Here is a 21,100-nt window from a genome sequence, read left to right on the forward strand (position 1 = left end):
TTTCCATCCCCCCTGCTGCTTCCAAGGCAGCCAGGATTCAGAAGAAACTGAGCTCCTCATTCAGGCCCTTGTGGCAGGGAATACTATTTGCTTTTTTATGGTTCACTGTTAGCTGGGTTCCACTGCTGTTTGCTCTTCCTAACCTGGGGAACTCTGGGTGTCGGTAATCTTAACCACCCTTTTCCCCTTACCTCCCCCAGTGTAGACAGAAGCCTTAAAGGGTAGGGATTGCAACCTAGCTACACCAGTAGTAGTAATAATAGTATTTATTAAGCACTTACTGTGTGAAGAGCACTGTACTAAGCATGGGGAAAAACTGCACAGTTGGGAATTAGATACAATCCCTGTCCTTCCAGAGGGGAATCACAATCTAAATCTTGTATGGATGAATTAGCCACAGATGTTTCCTGACACTGGAACTCTAGAGTTAATTCAATCTTGGACACCCAGAGGTTTGTTTGTTTTAGGACTGCAAACCTTGGAACAGGATGTTTGAAGAGTGACCTCAGTGTGTGAAAGATAAGTCTCAGGGAATTGAAAAATCATATTAAATACAAAAAAGAGTGACAGCACAGCCTATTTCTTTTCAGATACCAAAAAAGCACTTGTCCCTTTTTCCGGGGGGAGAAGAGTCTGTTCCAATGGACCCAGAATTAGATTCTTTCAATCGATGGTATTTGAGTGCTTGCTGTGTGCAGAGCACTGTGCTAAGCACTTGGGACAGTACAATACAACATAGTTGGTAGACACGTTCCCTGCCCACAACGTTGCTACAGGTAGCTCTTTGGGGTGGGGGGGAGGTGATGTGATTGTATGAGAGAAGTAATGATGTTTAGCAAATATTCGCTAGAGGCAATGTATTGTAATGAACACCTAGGAAGTATAACAGAAGCACAAGACACACTCTCTGCCCAGGAGACAAAGATAGCTGGAACACAGTCCATTTAAAAAAAAATCATTTTCAACATGCCATACTTATTTAGTGTTTTCTCCTGGTCTGGGATAGGCGGAGAAGCAGTGTTGCTTAGTGGATACATCACGGTCCTGGGAGTCAGAAGGGCCTGAATCCTAAATCCTGGCTCTGCCACACTGCTGTGTGACCTTGGGCAAGTCACAACTTCTCTGGGCCTCAGTTACCTCACCTGTAAAATGGGGATTGACTGTGAGCCCCAAGAGGGACATGGACTGTGTCCAACCTGATTGGCTTGTATCTACCCCAGCATTTAATACAGTGCCTGATGCATAGTAAGCACTTAAATATCATAAAAACTTAAAAAAGGGAGAGAGAATTAAGTGGGTTTGTCCAAGAGCTACTTGGATGACAGTCCCAGCACTACCTGATTTGAGCTCTCCTAACAGATAGCAAGTAGCAGTGAATTACTGTTTTCATCAGCATTTGAGTGCCTCTGTGTTTTTCTTAAGTTCTTATTATAGTGTTATGTGCAAAGAGGCTATAAACTGGAGGCAGTTCCTATCCACAGAGTTTACAACCTAGGGAATAAAAACCTAGAAAACAAGCATCCACTTTGAATGCCTGGTCTTAGTTGCTAAACTCCACTGCAGAAACAAAATGGAAACTGAGTCCTGTAATCTACGATGCCTGCAGCGGCCCCTGTAGAGACGGTCTTTCTTCTGAGCCCAGCCCCTGAGAGGATCCAGTCACCAACTATTGAAGCCACAGGACCTTTTTGACTGAACACTGTGCTGGAAGCTAATGTCCCATCACATTCCAACAGAATGCCTGTTGTTCTGCAGAGTACAACCAGGGGCTGGTGTACCTTGGAAAATACAATCTGTTAAATTTGCTTATCTGGTTGCTTTGGCTGTGGTTACTTGCCAGTGTAAACTGTGATTTCCTGGTAACAAACAATGGGTTTCACTCCCCTCTGAAACTGACTACACCAGGGGCTAATATTTATATTGATCAGTTCCAAGAAGTATTTCCACTTACTCAGTAAACACACACACACACACACACACACACACACACACAGAGTAACTTATTGGGTCCACAGCATCAAACCTGCACCTAGAAATCTCCATCATAAAATCATTGTACTACTGCTCATCATAGTCAATTGGGCAGATTAACTTGGATTTTCCAAGTTGAGGAAACGCATTGCCCGAAGAGCAATTGTAAAAATAATAATTGTGGCATTTGTTAACTGCTTACTATGAGCTAAACACTCGGCTCAGCACTAGGGTAAACTTGGGTTAATCAGCTCAGATAGAATCCCTGTCCTCACAGTCCAAGAAGGCGGGAGAGCAAGTATTTAATCCCAATTTTACAGGAGAAGAAACTAAGGTACAGAGCTCTCAAGTGACTTGTCCACCAGACAAATGGCGGGGTCAGGATTAGAACCCAAATCTCCTGACTCATCAACATCAATGGTACTTATTGCGTGCTTGGGAAAGTACACCAGAAGCCAGTGCACAGTTCTTGCCCTCTAGGTGGAGGAGTAGGGGTATAGGTATTTATTAATCAATCAATCAATCAATCGTATTTATTGAGCGCTTACTATGTGCAGAGCACTGTACTAAGCGCTTGGGAAGTACAAATTGGCATCACATATTAAGCTCCTACTATGTGCCATACACTGTACTAAACACTTGGGAAAGTGTAACAGAAACGTGAGATGAAGAGCTTAACAGGGGAGGCAGACATAAAAACATTTAAATAATCAGAATAAGTGGCTAGACATGATCCCCTTATGTAGGCCCTACTGTATTCTCCCAGACACTTACAGTGCTCTGCACTCAGTAAGTGCTCAATTAATACCACTGAGTGATTGATTGCTTATGAAAACTGTACTCAATTCCAGAAGTATCAGCTGGGTTGATTTAACTCATCATGTTGGGAGCTACCTGGGCTGTGATCCTCTTAAGCCAACCTACTTACTGTGCCTCACTCTTGCCAAATTCCTGCTTCCCTCCTCCCTATACCTCCCTCCCCCTTCACATCTGATAGACCACCACTCTCCACCTTCAAAGCCCTATCTGAAGCCCATCTCTTCCAGGAGGCCTTCCCTGATGAATTTCTCATCTCCCTGCCCTATTTCTGCCCCATCAGAACTTCCACATCACTTAGGCACTTACATCCTCACCTCCCCATCCCCCATAGTATTTTTGTCCATCTCTTTAAACTGTTTTCTTTGCTGTACTTGTAATTAATTTTTCTGTCTTCCCTGCTAGACTGTAAGTCTATGAAATCTGCTGTGGTTATCCAAGCACTTAGTTCAGTGCTCTTGCCAGAGTACCTGCTCAATAAACAGTACTGATTGATTGATTTTTTTTAATGGTATTTGTTAAGCACTTACTATGTACCAGGCACTGTTCTAAGTCCTAGGGTAGGTACCAGTTAATAAGGTTGGACACAGTCCCTGCCCCACATGGGGCTCAGAGTCTTCATCCTCATTTTACAGATGAGGGAACTGAGGCATAGAGAAGTAACTTGCCCAAGGTTACTCGGCGGACAAGTGGCAGAGTCGTGATTAGAACCCAGGTCCTTCCAATTCCCAGGCCCATGCTCTACCCATTAGGCCAAACTGGTTCAAGAAGACAGACCCTGAATGGCACAAATGCATTAGTGCAGCTAGGATCCATCCTTCTATGCAAACGACATGAAAGGAAGTGTCAGTCACAAGATAGGATCTGTTGCCACACTTGTAAGCATGAACAGGATTTCTCTATTGGTAGTTATTTTCAAAAGCCAAGGACAGCTACACACACAGAGAGAAATTTAGAAGTAAGGGGTTTTAAGTGGGACATCCCTAAACTTTAGAATGGGTGCCTATCAGAGTCAACCAAGCATCCTGTTACTTGGGTCAGAGGAAGAACCTTGAACTGGGTGGAGCCATGGTCTGACCTAGTAATGGCATTGCTTATGTCCTTATTCTGCTCCTGCTACTATCATTTCATTTAGTCTATCCCTAAGCCAAGGATGGTTTGGACCTTTTTAAAAGTAATTCAGGGGATAATTATTGGGGGTTGGTTAATTTAGGCAGAAACGAGATTTCAATTTCAAAAATGTAAGTTACTTCAGGCTTGTTCTACCTTCTACTTGGATGAAATACCTGCAATAACATCCGTGTGACAGATGGCTCTTTGTCAGCATCGCTCTCGCTTGGCATTGGTAAACGAAGCAAGTGGCAAAATGAATGATCAGCGACATACCTCCCCTTTGGCAACCAGATCCACGTGTGTTAAGGCAACCATGTTTAATTCAGGGTAGCAGGCTCTGGTGTTGATTCAAAGTTTAACCTCTCAATCTAGGGTTTGAGGTCTGGAGCCCTGGAGCAAGAATTCATTTATTCAATTGTATTTATTGAGCATTTACTGTGTGCAAAGCATTGTATTAAGTGCTTGGAAGAGTACAACAAATTACCATATATGTTCCCTGCCCACAATGAGCTTACAGTCTAGACTGAGCACCTTCCCTGACAGAAAATGAAAAACCTGACTCTGGGGCCCAAGGAAATTCCAGGCTCATTCTGGTTGAGAGGGAATATTTTTCCTCATGACATATTTGGGCACATTTTAATATGAAAAAGCCCTCCAGATAACATAGCTTGGTGCACAGTAAGCGCTTAAATACCATTACTATTATTTTTATTATTATTAAAGCAGCTCGTTGTGTGCTCACCACAGTGGGTTCTTATCCCAGCTCCTCCGCTTGCCTGCTGCGTGACCTTGGGCAAGCTGCTTTACTTTTCTATGCCTCAGTTACCTTATCTGGAAACTGGGGATGAAGACTGTGAGGCCCATATGGGACAACCTGATTACCCTGTACCTACCCCAGTGCTTAGAACAGTGCTTGGTACGTAGTAAGTGCTTTACAAATACCATCATCATTATTATTAATAGAATAAACAGACATTTCCTGCCCTTAATGAGCTTAAAGTCTAGAGATGAGCTAGCGTGCAAGTGTTGAACTAAGAAAAGATAATCAGCATGAATAGTATGATAGAGAAGCAGTGTGGCCTAGCACTGGGGTAGATACACGATCATCAGGTTTGATGCAGTCCGTGTCTGACATGAGGCTCACAGTCTTAACTCCCATTTTACAGATGAAGTAACAGACACAGTGAAGTTAAGGACATGCCCCAGGTCACAGCGCAGACAAGTAATTCAATCGTATTTATATTAATGTCTGTCTCTCCCTCTGGACTGTAAGCTCGTTGTGGGCAGGGAATGCGTCTATTACACTGTATTCAATTCAATCTTATTTACTGAGAGCTTACTGTGGGCAAAGCACTTTATTAAGCCTTTGGGAGAGTACAATACAACAATAAACAGACACATTTCCTGCCCATAAGGAGCTTACGGTCTACTCTCCCAATCTCTTAGTGCAGTGCTCTGCACATAGTAAATGCCCAATTAATAAAATTTGACTGATCCAGAGAGCAGAGGGGCAGCTTCTCTGTGCCACCTGTGCCAAAAGCCTTGCTGGGCATCCATGGGGGCTTTAGCCGAGTTCCTTGGCCAGAGGCCGCTGCTGAATTGTGTGCGTGGCAGCAGCACGATTGTTCCCTATTTAAACTTCCCAGAGAGAATTGGAATGCCTCAGTCACACCTGCCACAGTTATCAGCACTGGTAGCTTGAATGACACTTAATGCCTTTTTGGTATCCTGGTCTCAGGGCGTTGGGATCTATTTTTATTGCAGCCACAGCAGATGGGCCTGATGCCATGTTCCATAAACATGATGCCTATAAAATAATCACCTCCTGCACTGAGATCAATCCTTGCTGACTTAACAGACCACCTTTTTTTGTTAAAGTTCTCAAAGCATCCTTCCCTGCCCCTCAGCTCCCCCCACAACCTCCATCCTTAATAGGGGTTCTGTGAGAAAGGTGGCGAGTAGGCAGAGGGGCTCCATTGAAAAGATGGGGGAAACTGAGCCAGGGAAAGTTTCGCTGGATAGCTTCTTAAGGCCCTGATAATTCTCAGTCTATTTTGCCTGGAGTTTTCTGTAAGTGGGATAGCCATAGTCAGAGAACTGTGTTTAACCATAAACCTTTTTATACCTCCATAACTATATACATTTGTTTAGGAGTGATTTCCTGTGGAAATAATCTTGATTTGTTCAGTCCATTTTCACAGGCCTCTGTAAAACAAGAGGGCTTCCTTTCAAAAGGATCCCCAAGTCTGTGCTCCAGCCACAGGGATAGAGCTTCACCCCATATTTAACCTCAAAGTGACCTCTTCTTTTAGTTCGCTAGGAAATGAGAATTTGTGAAAACAGTTGGGATTTAAGCCAAGCCCTTCAAGTTACCCTCACAGATCTACTAGCACCAAGATTAAATTTACAACATGACCGATTTTTCTCTTTGGGAAATGTAAATTCCTGCAGGACCACTAACTTTAGGTGGATTTTAAAAAGCACCAAGACAAATAGGTGGAGGGAGGTTATGAAGAGAAATGCCCTCCCAAGATAAACATTATTGAAAATGATTATGCAAACACCAGGGGTATAAATGACTCACCTGAGCATTTTGCACCTTAGGTTATATGATTCTCCACGAATTTGGGATCTGAAGGCTTGGGTGAGAGGGTTGCAAATGACAATGGAATTCAAAGGCTTCTGGTTCTTGGCCATTGTCCTAATTTCAGGACTCTCCCGCACCTCTACTGAATACGTCGGACTCTGTAAGTACCACTGGCACCTTCTTGTTGCCCAGGGGGACAGTATCGCTCACACCATAAAGAAAACGGGGGTGGAACAAGGGAAGATGGGCAGAGGGGGAGGGATAAAAAGGTACTGGAAATGATTTAAACGGTCCCTACGCAAAATGAAACTGTTTACAACTGAAACAGACTACTGGAAAAAATGACGGTTGCAATTCTCCGGGCCTGAATTAACTTGAATCAATTTGGTGATTCAAATCCCTGAAGTCTGCAAATGAAAAGCAATGATTTCAGGATCGGGCTGCTTCCAAGATCAGGGACAGGTTATTTCACAGAGGTGACATGTCTGTGACAACGCCGGGAAATGATGCTATTGCAGTCTGCTGAAGTCATCTCACTCACTCCTTGTTCCTTTCCCACCACACCACACCTTGCACACTTCACTCCTCTCAAGCCACTTGCTTCTCATCTCTGTCACTGCCCCCTTCTTGTTCACGTCCACCCTCCCTCCTGCTTGGTGCTCCCTCTTCCTCTGACAGATCACTGCTAGAGGCTCCTTGAAGGCAGGCAGGGATAGCATCTACCAAGTCTACTGTATTCTCCCAAGTGCTTAGTACAATGTTCTGCTCACAGTAAGTGCTCAATAAATACCACTGATTAATTGAAACCCTACTAAAATTCCATCTCCTCCACTCTCATCCCCCCACTCTATTTCCCGTACTACCACCACTTGGGCACTTTCACTTGACCTAAGCACTTGGACATTCATTCAGTAGTAGAGTGCTTACTGTGTGCAGAGCACTGTACTATGCACTTGGGAGAGCAAAATATAACAATAAGCAGGCACATTCCATTACCGTCTAAAGGACGAGATTGCAATCTAGAGGATATTCACATACCTTCAGAGTATACTTTGTACCCTATTTCTTCCCCCTGCCTGAAATGCATTTTAATGTTGGTTTCTCCCACTAGATTGTAAGCTCCAAGAGTACAAGCATCCTACCTACTAAGCCTATTGTACTCTCCCAAGCACTTACTACAGTGTCGTGCACACACCCAGTAAGTACTCAGTAGATGCTACTGCTGGACTTCACCCCTACAGCAGAGCACGTGTGGGGCGATGCCCCGCAGTGGCAGGAGAGCCCAGAGACCTGACCCGGGCAGGAAACTGAGGCAGGGGGAGGTGGGGCACCTGCAGCCCCGAGGAAGGGCTGTGAGGTCAGGCACCGCTCCCCTCCTCCTCTCACGCTCCCCGCCCCGTCACGCCTGAATAAGGGGTTCCCACCATCCCCTCCGTCTGCCTCCCCTCAAAGTGGCAGCCCACCTTAACGTTAACGTCCGCTACTAACCTGGAAGGAAATAAACAATTGAAATAAAACCGACATGCTAATTTTCTTTATTTTATCCTTACTATGCTGTACTGTGGATCCAGCACTACTTCCTGGGACCGTAGAGACCCTAGGCCTACAGTTCTTAAGAGCACATTCGATAATAAGAATAATAACATTTGTAAAGAGCTCCCTAATGTGCTAAACACAAGATCATCCAGTTGCACACAGTCCCTGTCCCACCCGGGGCCCACAGTCTAAGTGGGGGGAAGAACTGGCTTTCAACTCCCATTTTAGAGACGAGGAAACTGAAGCAGAAAAGTGACTTGTCCAAGGTCACACGACAGGCAAGTGGCAGAGCCAGGATCAGAGCCCAGGTCCTCTGACTTGCAGGGCCAGGCTCTTTCTAGTAGGCCATGTGGCTACTGGCCTCTTCCTCAAAAACAGCTCCTTATCCCAGGCACTCTGGGATTGTCACAGAATTATTTTGGAGACCCTGAATTTGGCTGAGTTCCTTCCAGTTGCTTGTCACCTACAGAGTATCTGCCTGAACATCCCTGGTCTTAGGCCTCGGTAATTAAATGCCCAGCCTCTCTCCCCAACACCAGTGTGGCCTAACCTACACACAACAGTCCTGGACTCCCCTCATATTTTTTTACTTAAGTCCAACAGCAACTATTAAAATATCTAAAATAGAAAGCCAGTGTGCAGTTTCCTGGTGGTAAAGCCTTGAGTTTGTCCTTCCGTCAGCCCACTCCTGGACTAACTCAGAAGTTTCTTGTTTTGAAACTGATAAGAAGGCAATGTTCATCTACCCGCGTGGATTTGTGACCTTTGGGCATTTGGTATTTGCCCCCACATCACTATAAACTATAATCTATAAATTATTTATATTAATGCCTGTCTCCCCTTTTGCCGTAAGCTTGGTGCAGGCAGGGGACGTGCCTACCAACTCTGTTGTATTCTCCCGTGCACTTAATACTGTGCTCTGCACAAAGTAAGCACTCAATAAATGCCACTGATTGAATGATTCCTCTAATCTCAGTGAAAGGAGCCGGCCTAGTTTACCTGTGCTACATAAGTGAGGGTTAGGACTCACCCAGAGAAGGTTTTCTGTGGGAATTTGCAGGCTGTATGCCAAGGCCGGGCATTATTTATTTTATTTGTACATATCTATTCTATTTATTTTATTTTGTTAGTATGTTTGGTTTTGTTCTCTGTCTCCCCTTTTAGACTGTGAGCCCACTGTTGGGCAGGGACTGTCTCTATATGTTGCCAATTTGTACTTCCCAAGCGCTTAGTACAGTGCTGTGCACATAGTAAGCGCTCAATAAATACGATTGATGATGATGATGATTAGAAATAGAGATAGTGGACAAAAGTGTAGCTGCTGACGTAGTAGTACCAGCCAGGGGCCAGATCGGCTGACCATTAGATTATCAGTATAAAACCAGGCAAATGGCCACCCACCCCCAACTCTCAACCTGCTCCCTATCCAAAATTCTGGCACCCCTGGGTCCCCAGATTCCAGTCGTGCTGGCAAGAATGAGGTTCAACTGCTCTGGCTGAGAAGGCACAGCTTTGCCTGCCTGGGCAGAATTTGGGGACCGCAGTCAGGTTGGGGTGGTGAACTAGCGGAATCTCACAATGACAAAAGCCCGTCTCAGCGCCCATGCTGTTTCTGCCTTGGCACAAATGCGTATAGACCATTCCTTCTAATATCACTTTGTATTGGGTCTGGGTGGAATCAATCAATCAATTGTATTTCTGGAAGAACAGTCCTGAGGCCTGTGACAGTGCTCTCTCCAAAACCCAGGCAGGAAAGAGTCTGCGGAAGAACGGCCTGGTGGAAAGAGCACAGGCCTGAGAGACAGGGAGCCTGGGTTTTAATCCCGGCTCTGCTATTTTCTCGGGCAAGTCGATTTACTTCTCTGTGCCTCAGTTTCTTCATCTATAAAATGGGGGATAAGATCTCTGCTCTCCCTAAAATATTTATTTTATTAGTATGTTTGGTTTTGTTCTCTGACTCCCCCTTTCAGACTGTGAGCCCACTGCTGGGTAGGGACTGTCTCTATATGTTGCCAACTTGTACTTCCCAAGCACTTAGTACAGTGCTCTGCACACAGTAAGCGCTCAATAAATACGATTGATGATGATGATGATGTGAGCCCTGAGTGGGATAGACTGTCTGATTTGACTATATTATTATTATTGATCTGATTATCTTTTATCTGTCCCAGTGCTTCCCACAGCACTAGGCATACCGGAAGTATTTAAAGCACCATCATTAAAACCAGCTGCAGTTTTTGGCCGCGGAATCCTTTGGCCAGGGCATGACCTAATTCCCCTCAAATATGATGCTGCTGTTGTTCAGTTAATCAATCAATCATATTTATTGAGCGATTACTGTGTGCAGAGCACTGTACTAAGCGCTTGGGAAGTACAAGTTGGCAACATATAGAGACAGTCCCTACCCAACAGTAGGCTCACAGCCTAAAAGTAGGTTATGGATGCCTCAGTGTGGTTAGCAGAGGTGGCAGTACGGTTGATGGCGAGCTTTGGCTGCGAGGAGGTGGGGGAAATAGATTACAGCAGGAGAGACCCTCTTGGCTTCACAAGCAGGAGGGGAGAGGTCTCAGACAGGGCCGGGGATTTTAGACTGAGAAGGCAGAGCAGTGCAGGTGGCTTCCCAGATGGGCTGGTGGTGGGTTGGCACTAAGAGAAATTCATTCTCTCAGGAAAAGTGGCATGGTCTAGTGGATAGAGCAGGAGCCTAGATGTCAGAGGACCCGGGTTCTAATTCCAGCTCTACCGCTTGTCTGCTGTGTGACTTCAGTTACCTCATCTGTAAAATGGGGATTAAGACTGTGAATCCCATGTGGGATACCGACTGTGTCCAACCCGATTAGCTTGTATCCAACCCAGTGTTTAGTATAGTGCCTGGCACATAGTAAGTGCTTAACAAATACCATTTTAAAAAAAATAAAAGGAGGGCTTGCCTCATTGGGGGAGAGGATCCATCACCTGCAAGGCGCCCTTTGTTGGCCATGATACACCCTAGTATCTTCCCCATTTTGCCTCTGGGAATCTGTGGTTTGGAGAATAGAGCTGAGAAATCCAGACTAGCAAGGGACAACTCAGCTCTGTCCACTACTGTCCTAAGGGGCTATTGGGAAGGAGAGGTACACGTGTGCACACACATGTCGGGAAATGGCTTCTGGAAGAGCAGAAGCAGTGTGACCAGGAACTGCAAATGTCAAACAGGTCAACACATGGGCCAGTCTTTTTGGGTGCCCAGTGTGACCCAGACTAAAATAGCTACAAATACAGTGTAGAATAATGGGGCGTTTGAGGTGTCTCTGCCAGATCCATGAGAAAGAGCGCGAAACCTGCAGGCTGGAGCAGGAAAGGACTCTCAGGGGCAGAGCAAGGAGGGCCCAGGGGGAGCACCGACCAGCCCACTCTGCTCATTAACATCACAGAATTAAATATGAAGCACGACTGTTCCTCTACCTCACTGGTCAGGAGCCGAAGCTGAGAGATTTTTCTTTTTGATGGTACTCACTAAGTGCTTATGTGCCAGGCACTGCACTGGGGTAGAGACTAGCTAATCAGGTTGGGCACAGTCCCTGTCCCACATGGGTTTATCAGTCTTAATTCCCATTTTACAAATGAGGTAACTGAGGCACAGAGAAGTGATTTGCCCAGAGTCACAAAACAGTCCAGTGGCAGAGATGGGATTAGACTCTCAAGCTCTTTCCTCTAGGCCACACTATACTGTCTTGAGTAAGGGAGCGGCTTTGCTTCTGTAATTTCCCCTCATTAGTTACTGGCAGAAGACCATCTTTGCAGAAGAGTTGCAAAGTTGCAGGGGTGGGTCGGGGGGGTGGCAGACAGGCACAAAGCAAAAGGAGCAGTGTGGCTTACTGAATAGAGCACAGGCCCGGGAATCAGAAGGACCTGGGTTTTAATCGCGGCTCCACCACAAGTCTGCTGTGTGATTTTGGGCAAGTTACTTCACTTCTCTGGGCCTTTGTTACCTCATCTGCAAAATGGGGATTAAGAGTGTGAGCCCCATGTGGGACAGGGACTGTGTCCAAGCTGACTAATTTGCATCTACCCCAGTGACTTGAATCAATCATATTTATTGAGCGCTTACTGTGTGCAGAGCACTGTACTAAGCGCTTGGGAAGTACAAGTTGGCAACATATACAGACAGTCCCTACCCAACAGTGGGCTCACAGTCTAAAAGGGGGAGACAGAGAACAAAACCAAACATACTAACAAAATAAAATAGAATAGATATGTACAAGTAAAATAGAGTAATATGTACAGACATATATACATATATACAGGTGCTGTGGGGAAGGGAAGGAGGTAAGATGGGGGGATGGAGGGGGGACGAGGGGGAGATTCAATCGTATTTATTGAGCACTTACTGTGTGCAGAGCACTGTACTAAGCGCTTGAACAGTGCCTGGCACATATTAAGCACTTAAGTACTATAATAATAATAATAATAATATAAAGTAGGCAAGAAGCTCCTTGTCCTGTAGACTGTAAACTCCTTATGGGCAAAGAGTTGTGTCTATCAATTCAGTGGTATTGTACTCCCCCAAGTGCTTAGCACAATGCTCCACACAGTCCCACTGATTGACTGTTTCACGGCCTCACTCACCCTGTGTTTCAGCCCCTAACCAGTGCGCGGTCCCACCAAACTTGAGAGTGGACTGTGGCTACCCCGGGGTCTCCCCGCAGCAGTGCAACAACAGAGGATGCTGCTTCGATTCCACCGTGCCCCAAGTTCCCTGGTGCTACTCTCCGCTCCAGGAAGAAGGTAATGGGAGCAAAGGCTGGGAATGGCCTGGACCTACCTGGGATAGGGAGTGGGGCCCTGTCAGTTGAGCACTGGGGGCAGTGGGAGTTTGAGGCATTGTTGTTCATGGTATTTGTTAAGCGCTTACTGTGTCCAGCACAGTTCTGAGTGTTTGAGGTAGAAACAAGCTAATCAGGTTGGACACAGTCCATGTCCCACATGGGACTCACAATCTAAGTCAGAACTCGGTACAACCCCATGCACCCCAACTCTCCTAAGGATTGTCTTCTAAAGCTTTTTTCTCAGTGCACAATACAGAAACACAAGGTTTTCAGCCACTGTGAGATTCACTCGTCTTCTGATAGCCCTCTCTCAGAGTCATGCCCGCCTGGATGCAAATATCAGGACGCTTGGCAGAAGATGCAAGGGCAATCGTTTTCCATCAGTCTGAAAGAGCACTCGAGCCCTGTGAAATGGCCCCCAGTAGTCCTATCTTAGAGCCCGGGGCACAAGGAACAAAGTCCTCCTTCCCACTTCACAATACCTGTGATTGAAAAAAAATGGCCATTTATCTAGGGCTACAGGGTAAGATGCGGGGCTTTAAGGAGGGATAATTGGACAGGTGTTCTGAAAGTAAATGGAAAAGATCTACACCAACTTGTCCACACCCTGGGGTGTGGGAGTAGCCCCCTCAGCGGTCTCCCCAACTCCACAGGATATCACATGGAGGGTTTTTATCCTGTCAGCTGGGTGGGGTGCAGGCCTAGACTTCAGACACTACCACTGGGAAGATGAGTCCATAACAAAACATTTCTCAATATGGGACAAATTTCTTCTTGCACCTGATTTCTCTTTTTTCTGAGCTTGCTGCTTCAACCATAAAAGTGTACATGGGGGTTAAGATGACTTTTGTTCCCTTTTAACCCCTAGTTATTTCTGCCACCATCTCTTTTGGCATCTTCCCTGTAACCCTACGCCAATAGCAAACTTCCTGCATTTCCATTCTTCCTCAGAAATTAGTCCCAGGGCACACCCTTGCAATGGCCTAGAGGAAAGGGTGTAGGCATGGGAGCCAGGAGATCTAGGTTCTAAGCCTGGCTGTCCACCTTCTACCTGCTGAATGATCTTGGGCAAGTCACTTAACTTCTCGGTGCCTCTGTTTCCTCATCTATAAAAAGGGGATTAAATACCTGTCCTCCATCCTGAGGCAGTGAGCCCCATGCAGGCAGCCACGGTGTCTGATTTGACTATTTTGTATCTACTCCAGCACTTGACACACAGTAAGCGCTTAAATCCCACAATTATTACTATTTTGACGATTGATTGCTCAGACCCTGAGAGCTGGTTCACTTTTTTCATCATTTTGTAAGAGTGCCTGCTTTCATCTTTAAGACTGAGAGGGGATGGGGAGGAAGGAGGAGGAGAGAAGGAGGAAGGGGAAAGAGGAAGGGCTGATTTCAAGTGGGGTCTTCTCTGTCATCTTCATCCCACAGTGTCATCTCCCGCAATGTTTCTAACATAACAGATCACAGGCCTAGGAGTCGGAAGGTCACGGGTTCTAATCCCAGCTCTGCCACTTGTCTACTGTTTGACCTCGGGCAAGTCACTTCACTACTCTGGGCCTCAGTTACCTCATTTGTAAAATGGGGAGCGAGTCTGTGAGCCTCACATGGGACAGGGACTGTGTCCAACCTAATTTGCTTGTATCCCCCCCAGTGCTTAGTACAGTGCCTTGCACAGAGTAAGTACTTAACAAATACTATAATTATTATACTCCTCCAGGCAGCACAGGTGAACCGTTCACTTCGCAGAAGTTACAGAAGCAGCGTGGCTCAGTGGAAAGAGCATGGGCTTGGGAATCAGAGGTCATGGGTTCTAATCCCCACATGTCTGCTGTGTGACCTTGGGCAAGTCACTTAACTTCTCTGAGCCTCAGTTACTTCATCTGTAAAATGGGGATTAAGACCGTGAGCCCCACATGGGACAACGTGATCACCTAGTATCCTCCCCAGCGCTTAGAACAGCGCTTTGCCCAAAGTAAGCGCTTAACAAATGCCATTATTATTATGCTGGATTCACCTCCTACCAACTGAAGCTTCTTGTAGAGGCTCTTTATACGATGCTGTGCAGGTGGGCAAAGCAGAGCTGGTACCGAGGAAAGCATCACTCCTGCCCCTGACACAGAGGGTCAAAGGTCAGTTTGGCCTTTGATATAGCACCTGTGTGTAAGCAGGGCTCCCTCACCTGCTTTATCTCTCACCATATGGCAAGTGAAAATACCTGGAGTTTAGTAAGTGGGTGTTCTCCCAAGGTGGAGGACGCACTATTGCTTGAGGAAAACAAAATGATTACGGGTCTTATCTTTAAACATGGCTTTGGCGGTTGACATTGGCTGCCGCCCAGAGAAGATTGCAGCCTGGTGGATGTGGATGAGAAAACTAATGACCCTTTGTTTTGTTTTCAGAATGCATATTTTAAAGGGACTCATTCCTCCTGGAAATCTTCCACTATGAAAATAATTCATCTACATTCTCTGCTGATTCCGGGGCCATTTCTGCTCTCATGTTTTCACCTTTTTCTTCAGAGCACTGACTTGGGAAAAAAAGAGTTTCATATTTCATTGGGGGGAGAACGGGTTTAAAAAAAATAAAGGAGGCAACCTTAGCATTGGATCATGCTTGATTTTTTCCTCTTTCCACCAGGGTGCTTTTCTCTCTCTCATAAAGATCTGGTCTCCTCAGTGAGATAGGGAAGGGGGCAGGAGTTATTGGCAATATGAGGTTCAAAGGAGCAGAGATGCCCTTACTAAGCCTCCTTATGAGAAGCAACAAAGTCTAGTGGAAAACACGGTACGGGATGCCAGGAGACCCAGTTTCTAATCCCGGCTCCACAACTTGCCTACTGCAATCCTGGTCAAGTTACTTAACTCCTTTATGCCTGCTACCTTCATCTATAAAATGGGGATAAAATACCTGTCCTCCCTCTCAGAATGTATGTCCCATGAGGGATAGGGCTGGTGTCTGTTTGTATTGTATTAACCCCAGTGTTGCGGCCACAGTGGGTGCTTAACAAAAATTACACTGATAACCATTATTATTATGGGGAGAAATGTCTCCTGAGAAGCCAAAGTCAAAGAAATCTTCCAAATTAACAACTCAGTAAAGAAGGGATTGGGGTAGTCTTTCAAAGAGCTACTTCCCAGAGTGCTTGGCACTACAGTAAGCATTTAAATACTTGTTAAAGGGTGTTTAACAAGGGTGTTAAAGGGTGTTTAACACCCTTAAGGGTGTTTGGAGATACAATTGTTTGGAGATACAATCCCTTCTGGACTGTGAGCCCGTTGTTGTGTAGGGACCGTCTCTATATGTTGCCGACTTGTACTTCCCAAGCGCTTAATACAGTGCTCTGCACACAGTAAGTGCTCAATAAATACGATTGAATGAATGAATTCAAAGGAAGGAAAAAGAAAACTGATGCAATGAATCCAACCAACTGAATCAGTTTCTCAGATGAAATCCTGCTTCAGGACTTTCCCTACGAAGTCCCAGCAGCTTCTTAATTTCCACCCTCATCCTCATTTAAACAAAGACCAAATCCCCACTCTCTGAGCCTGACCAGTCTCTACAAAAGGGCCTACTGCCTTGCTGGCTTGAGTTAAAATTCGGATGAATCTGTCTTGTCAGAATTGCTTTTATTGCATAGAGTCAGACTCACAAAGTCAGAGGATTTCCAAAAGTATTTCACTAGAACTCAGGCATCTCTCAAATGCACACTGATGCCACCACCTACTAAAAATAGTATTTTCATGGGGCTTGGGCTAATTAGCCTAATGGTTCTCTCACAACGGAGAAATGAAAGGGCCCGGTGTTCTTTCTCTTTTAGATGCTAATGTAGAATTTAAACATTAACCAAAAGCGTCTTAATCACAACGGATCAATGTCATAAGGTTGATTATGCCCCATCCAAGGACACACACTTGCACTTTGTGAAGACTCACATCTCCATTTCTCGATGCCTTTTCTCAAATTGGCCTGATTCACTATTGCCATGCAGGCAAGTGAAACTGATGCCTCGGATCCCAGGTGGAAATGTGGGATCACTGGGACAGTATTAAAGAGCTAGCTCTCTTCCTCCCTTCAAGGCCCTATTGAGAGCTCACCTCCTCCAGGAGGCCTTCCCAGACTGAGCCCCTTCCTTCCTCTCCCCCTCGTCCCCCTCTCCATCCCCCGCATCTTACCTCCTCCCCTTCCCCACAGCACCTGTATATGTTTGTACATATTTATTACTCTATTTATTTATTTTACTTGTACCTATCTATTCTATTTATTTTATTAGTATGTTTGGTTTTGTTCTCTGTCTCCCCCTTCTAGACTGTGAGCCCACTGTTGGGTAGGGACTGTCTCTATATGTTGCCAGCTTGTACTTCCCAAGCGCTTAGTACAGTGCTCTGCACACAGTAAGCGCTCAATAAATACGATTGATTGATATTAACGGAACATAAATCAGCTTTGCTCGAAGAGGTTTGGATGCCAGTATATGTTAAAGGCCGCTGCCATTGCCGATAAACATGCTGATATTATCATCATCATCAATCGTATTTATTGCACGCTTACTATGTGCAGAGCACTGTACGAAGCGCTTGGGAAGTACAAATTGGCAACATATAGAGACAGTCCCTACCCAACAGTGGGCTTACAGTCTTAAGATTGTTAATGGTATTATTACTAATAGCAATGATAATGATAAAAAATCCAACACCTTCTACTTATCAAAGGCAACGACATTCCCCAAGACGAATTCCCAAATCCCTCGGCCGCGGGATTTGACCTCCAGCAGGAAAGATCCCGGAATCTGCGTTTAGTGACGGAATGGCGCCGCCTAGTGGAATAACCGAGTGGCGCCCACCAGGCTTTAGGCCTTTCCAACCAGGGACTTCAAAGCGTAGCCCCAGACGTCCAATAGATAGCCCAAGTCCAGGGCACGTGCTTCAAAAAAAACCCCCAAACCCTCCAGGGAACAACCCGTTCCCCACACCGGGAACTACGGGGCCGAATGGGTCTGTGCGGACAGCCGGAGGATGGACCATCTTGGCGAGTCCCCTCACTCTCCCGAGCGCTTAGTGCACAGTAAGCGCTCAATAAATAATGAAGATGATGATGGCACTTGTTAGGCCTTCCCAGACTGAGCCCCTTCCTTCCTCTCCCCCTCTCCATCCCCCCATCTTACCTCCTTCCCTTCCCCACAGCACCTGTATATATGTATATATGGTTGTACATATTTATTACTCTATTTATTTATTTATTTATTTTACTTGTACATTTCTATCCTATTTATTTTATTTTGTTGGTATGTTTGGTTCTGTTCTCTGTCTCCCCCTTTTAGACTGTGAGCCCACTGTTGGGTAGGGACTGTCTCCAATGTGTTGCCAATTTGTACTTCCCAAGCGCTTAGTACAGTGCTCTGCACATAGTAAGCGCTCAATAAATACGATTGATTGATTGATTCCCCACAGCACCTGTATATATGTTTGTACATATTTATTACTCTAACTTGTACATATCTATTCTATTTATTTTGTTAGTATGTTTGGTTTTGTTCTCTGTCTCCCCCTTTTAGACTGTGAGCCCACTGTTGGGTAGGGACTGTCTCTATATGTTGCCAACTTGTACTTCCCAAGCGCTTGGTACAGTGCTCTGCACACAGTAAGCGCTCAATACGATTGATGGATTAGGCTCTTACTATGTGCCAGGCACTGTTCTAAGCGCTATGGTAGATACAAGGTAATGAGGTTGTCCCTCGTGGGGCGCTCGGTCTTATTCCCCCTTTTACAAAACGGGATTTTACAGATAAAGGAGAAGCAGCGTGGCTCAGTAGGAACAGCCGGGCTTGGAACTCAGAGGTCGTGGGTTCTAAACCCGGTTCCGCCACCTGTCTGCTGTGTGACTTTGGGCAACTCACTTAGCTTCGCTGTGCCTCAGTTACCTCATCTGTAAAATGGGGATGAAGACTTTGAGCCCCACCTGGGACATCCTTGATAACCTTGTATGTCCCCCGGGGCTTAGAACAGTGCTTGGCACATAGTAAGCGCTTAACAAATGCCATTATTATTAAATGACTTGCTCGAAGTCACACAGCTGATGGGTGGCAGAGCTGCCTCTACTGATCCTCCCCATCGCCCCTACTCCCTCCCTCTGCTCTACCCCCTTCTCCGCCCCACAGCACTGGTGTATATTTGTACAAAAATGTATTTAAGCGCTTAGTACAGTGCTCTGCACACAGTAAGCGCTCAAATACGATTGATTGATTGTACATATTACTCTATTTTATTAATGATGTGTCTATATCTATACTTCTGTTTATCTATTTTGATGTGATTTTGTTGTCTGTCTCCCCCTTCTAGACTGTGAGTCCGTTGTTGGGTAGGGCTTGTCTCTGTTGCCGAATCGTACTTTCCAAGCGCTTAGTACATGCTGTGCACACAGTAAGCGCTCAAAAAATACGATTGAATGAATGAATAATAATAAGGGCATTTATTAAGCGCTTACTGTGTGCAAACCACTGTTCTAAACGGTGGGGAGGTTACAAGGTGATTGGGGGTTTTTTGATGGCATTTATTAAGCGCTTACTATGTGCAAAGCACTGTTCAAAGCGCTGGGGAGGTTTTAAGGTGATCAGGTTGTTCCACGGGGGGCTCACGGTCTTAATCCCCATTTTACAGATGAGGTAACTGGGGCACAGAGAAGTTAAGCGACTTGCCCAAAGTCACCCAGCTGACAATTGGCAGAGCCGGCATTTGAACCCATGACTTCTGACTCCAAAGCCCGGGCTCTTTCCTACTGAGCCACGCTGTCCCACGGGGGGGCTCACGGTCTTAATCCCCATTTTACAGATGAGGTAACTGGGGCACAGAGAAGTTAAGCGACTTGCCCAAAGTCACCCCGCTGACAATCGGCGGAGCCTGGATTTGAACCCTTGACGACTGACTCCAAAGCCCGTGTTCTTTCTAGACTGTGAGCCCACTGTTGGGTCGGGACTGTCTCTATATGTTGCCAGCTTGTACTTCCCAAGCGCTTAGTACAGTGCTCTGCACACAGTAAGCTCTCAATAAATACGATTGATTGATTAATTATGCTTCTCTAGGAATTAGAGTTCAGGACCTCCGACTCCCAGGCCCGTGGCCTTTCCACTAAGCCACACTGCTTCTCAGCACATTGACTCGACAGCACAATAATAATACCAATAATAATATTAGAAAATCTGAGGAGTGGACGGAACCCCTCCTCCTCCTCCTCTCCCGGCCTTCCGTGTGGCGGCTCACCTGTAGCACCCCCATCTCCCGGGGTGATGGGGTGAAGTATGGCCGGTCCTGAGGAAATGGCGGGGTGCATGAGGGGAGGCTGACACCCCTCAACCTCTAGCAGCAGCGGGGCCCACCTTGGTGGCCGTCGGAGGGGCGGGTTGGGGCCTATAGTGGTTCAAAAGCGGAGTTCCTGAGGTAAAACTTCCAGGGGCCTTGTCCTGTGGGTCTTGTTTGGGCGCCTTCTTCAGCCCCATCTTGCCCACTCCTCGCCCATAGGCCTCCGCGGCCTTGCCAGCACAGTGCCCACCCGCTCTGACAGAAACCCCCCCAAAAAAACCCTCAGACGGCTGTGACCCCAACCCGCTCAGCCGTCTTAAGTCCCTTGAAGGCTTTGGCCTTCCTGGGAGTCCTGCAGATAGTCACAGCGAGCTCAGGTGGCCCGTCCGCCCTCCTCCACAGCCCACGAGGCACTAGGGCAGGTGAGGGAGATTGGCATCGTTAGGGCAACTCAGGGAACAGCTGAGTCCCAACCGCCTCCCCACCAGAGGCTCCAATGGGATGAGGTTATCCCCCCTCCAACCCAGACTGGGAGCAGGGAATTGTCCCTTTATTGCTGCATTATACTCTCCCAAGCGCTTACTACACACTAAGTGCTTGACGATTGAATGAATGAATGAAATGAGAAGCCTTCTGGGGCATCCGGATGGGGAAGTAATGTGTCTGTGAGTGCTCACACACTCCGATTGGTGATGTTTGGGTACCTCCCAGGAGTCGTACCCCCAACTACTCTCATTTCTCTGACCGGGGGGACCCCCTGGGTGGGAACCAACCCCCTCGGTGAGACTCGATGCCCCTCCTTCACGTGTGTCTCCCCCTAAAGCCCTCCACGACCTCCCTGGCAGCCCAGAGATCTGGATTTGAGCCCCCTTCATTCAATCGTATTTATTGAGCGCTTACTGTGTGCAGAGCACTGTACTAAGCGCTTGGGAAGTACAGAAGTCCCAGCTCTGTCACTGACCTGTTGCGTGGGA

The 21,100-nt window shown here is 46.4% G+C and overlaps 1 protein-coding gene across 1 annotated transcript; it reads left to right on the top strand.

Moving 5' to 3' along the window:
• Positions 1–6,565: 6,565 nt before the first annotated feature.
• Positions 6,566–15,389, top strand: LOC119940349 (trefoil factor 3-like). The gene is made up of 3 exons (XM_038760576.1): positions 6,566–6,647; positions 12,644–12,790; positions 15,234–15,389. The coding sequence occupies exons 1-3, from the start codon at positions 6,566–6,568 to the stop codon at positions 15,245–15,247; spliced, it is 243 nt and encodes an 80-aa protein (XP_038616504.1). The 3' UTR covers positions 15,248–15,389.
• Positions 15,390–21,100: the final 5,711 nt, after the last annotated feature.

Source organism: Tachyglossus aculeatus, chromosome 18 (assembly GCF_015852505.1).
Source record: "Tachyglossus aculeatus isolate mTacAcu1 chromosome 18, mTacAcu1.pri, whole genome shotgun sequence".
NCBI classification, from domain to species: domain Eukaryota; kingdom Metazoa; phylum Chordata; class Mammalia; order Monotremata; family Tachyglossidae; genus Tachyglossus; species Tachyglossus aculeatus.

Excerpts from the sequence above, each read along its gene's own strand:
- LOC119940349 (XM_038760576.1), top strand. The coding sequence starts at position 6,566 with ATGGAATTCAAAGGCTTCTGGTTCTTGGCCATTGTCCTAATTTCAGGA. Across the intron at positions 6,648-12,643 it reads TACTGAATACGTCGGACTCT|CCCCTAACCAGTGCGCGGTC; the intron begins GTAAGTACCACT and ends CCTGTGTTTCAG.